Source organism: Eimeria mitis, genomic scaffold (genome assembly GCF_000499745.2).
Source record: "Eimeria mitis Houghton genomic scaffold, Emh_scaff3443, whole genome shotgun sequence".
Taxonomy (NCBI): Eukaryota; Apicomplexa; class Conoidasida; order Eucoccidiorida; family Eimeriidae; genus Eimeria; species Eimeria mitis.
Window position 1 is genome coordinate 4,240 of NW_013571784.1, and position 463 is coordinate 4,702.

At 45.6% G+C, this 463-nt stretch overlaps 1 protein-coding gene across 1 annotated transcript in view; it reads left to right on the top strand.

Annotated features, from left to right (window-relative positions):
* EMH_0066130 (uncharacterized protein) overlaps nucleotides 1-463 on the top strand; it is a gene marked incomplete at both ends in the record, with an annotated part of 3,958 nt that overhangs the window by 2,088 nt on the left and 1,407 nt on the right. Inside the window, one exon of the mRNA XM_013498468.1 lies at nucleotides 320-376. Coding sequence (XP_013353922.1) covers nucleotides 320-376 — 57 coding nt within the window. The remainder of the gene's footprint in view (nucleotides 1-319; nucleotides 377-463) is intronic.

Genomic DNA, 463 nt, shown 5'->3' on the forward strand with positions numbered 1-463 from the left:
CCTAAACCCTAAACTGTAGTAGTGCATAGGTCATCCAACGCCGTAAACCCTAAACCCTTAAAGTATTGACAGCTTCTAAAGGGGCATAGCTAAACCCTAAACCCTAAACCCTAAACCCTAATACCTGGCGCTTGCTCACTTATCCTTGTGAATCAGGGTTTGAGGGTTTAGGGTTTAGGGTTTAGGGTTTAGGTTGTGTTTTTCTTCTTTGGTTAGTGTTTCGGCGTGAGTGTTTTTTTTTTTTTAATTTTTTTTGTGGGTGTATTGTTCTCTCCAGCACTGAGGGTTTAGGGTTTAGGGTTTAGGGTTTGTGTATTAGGTGGAGGGTTCTCGCGCTGCAGTGAATAGCGAGCTGTGCAGGCTGAGAGAGAATGAGGTTTTCTATGAGGCTCAGCTGCAGCAGAAGAGAGACATCAGCAGCTGCATGCCACGCTGCAGCAAAGGATAGATGCACTGCAGCAGG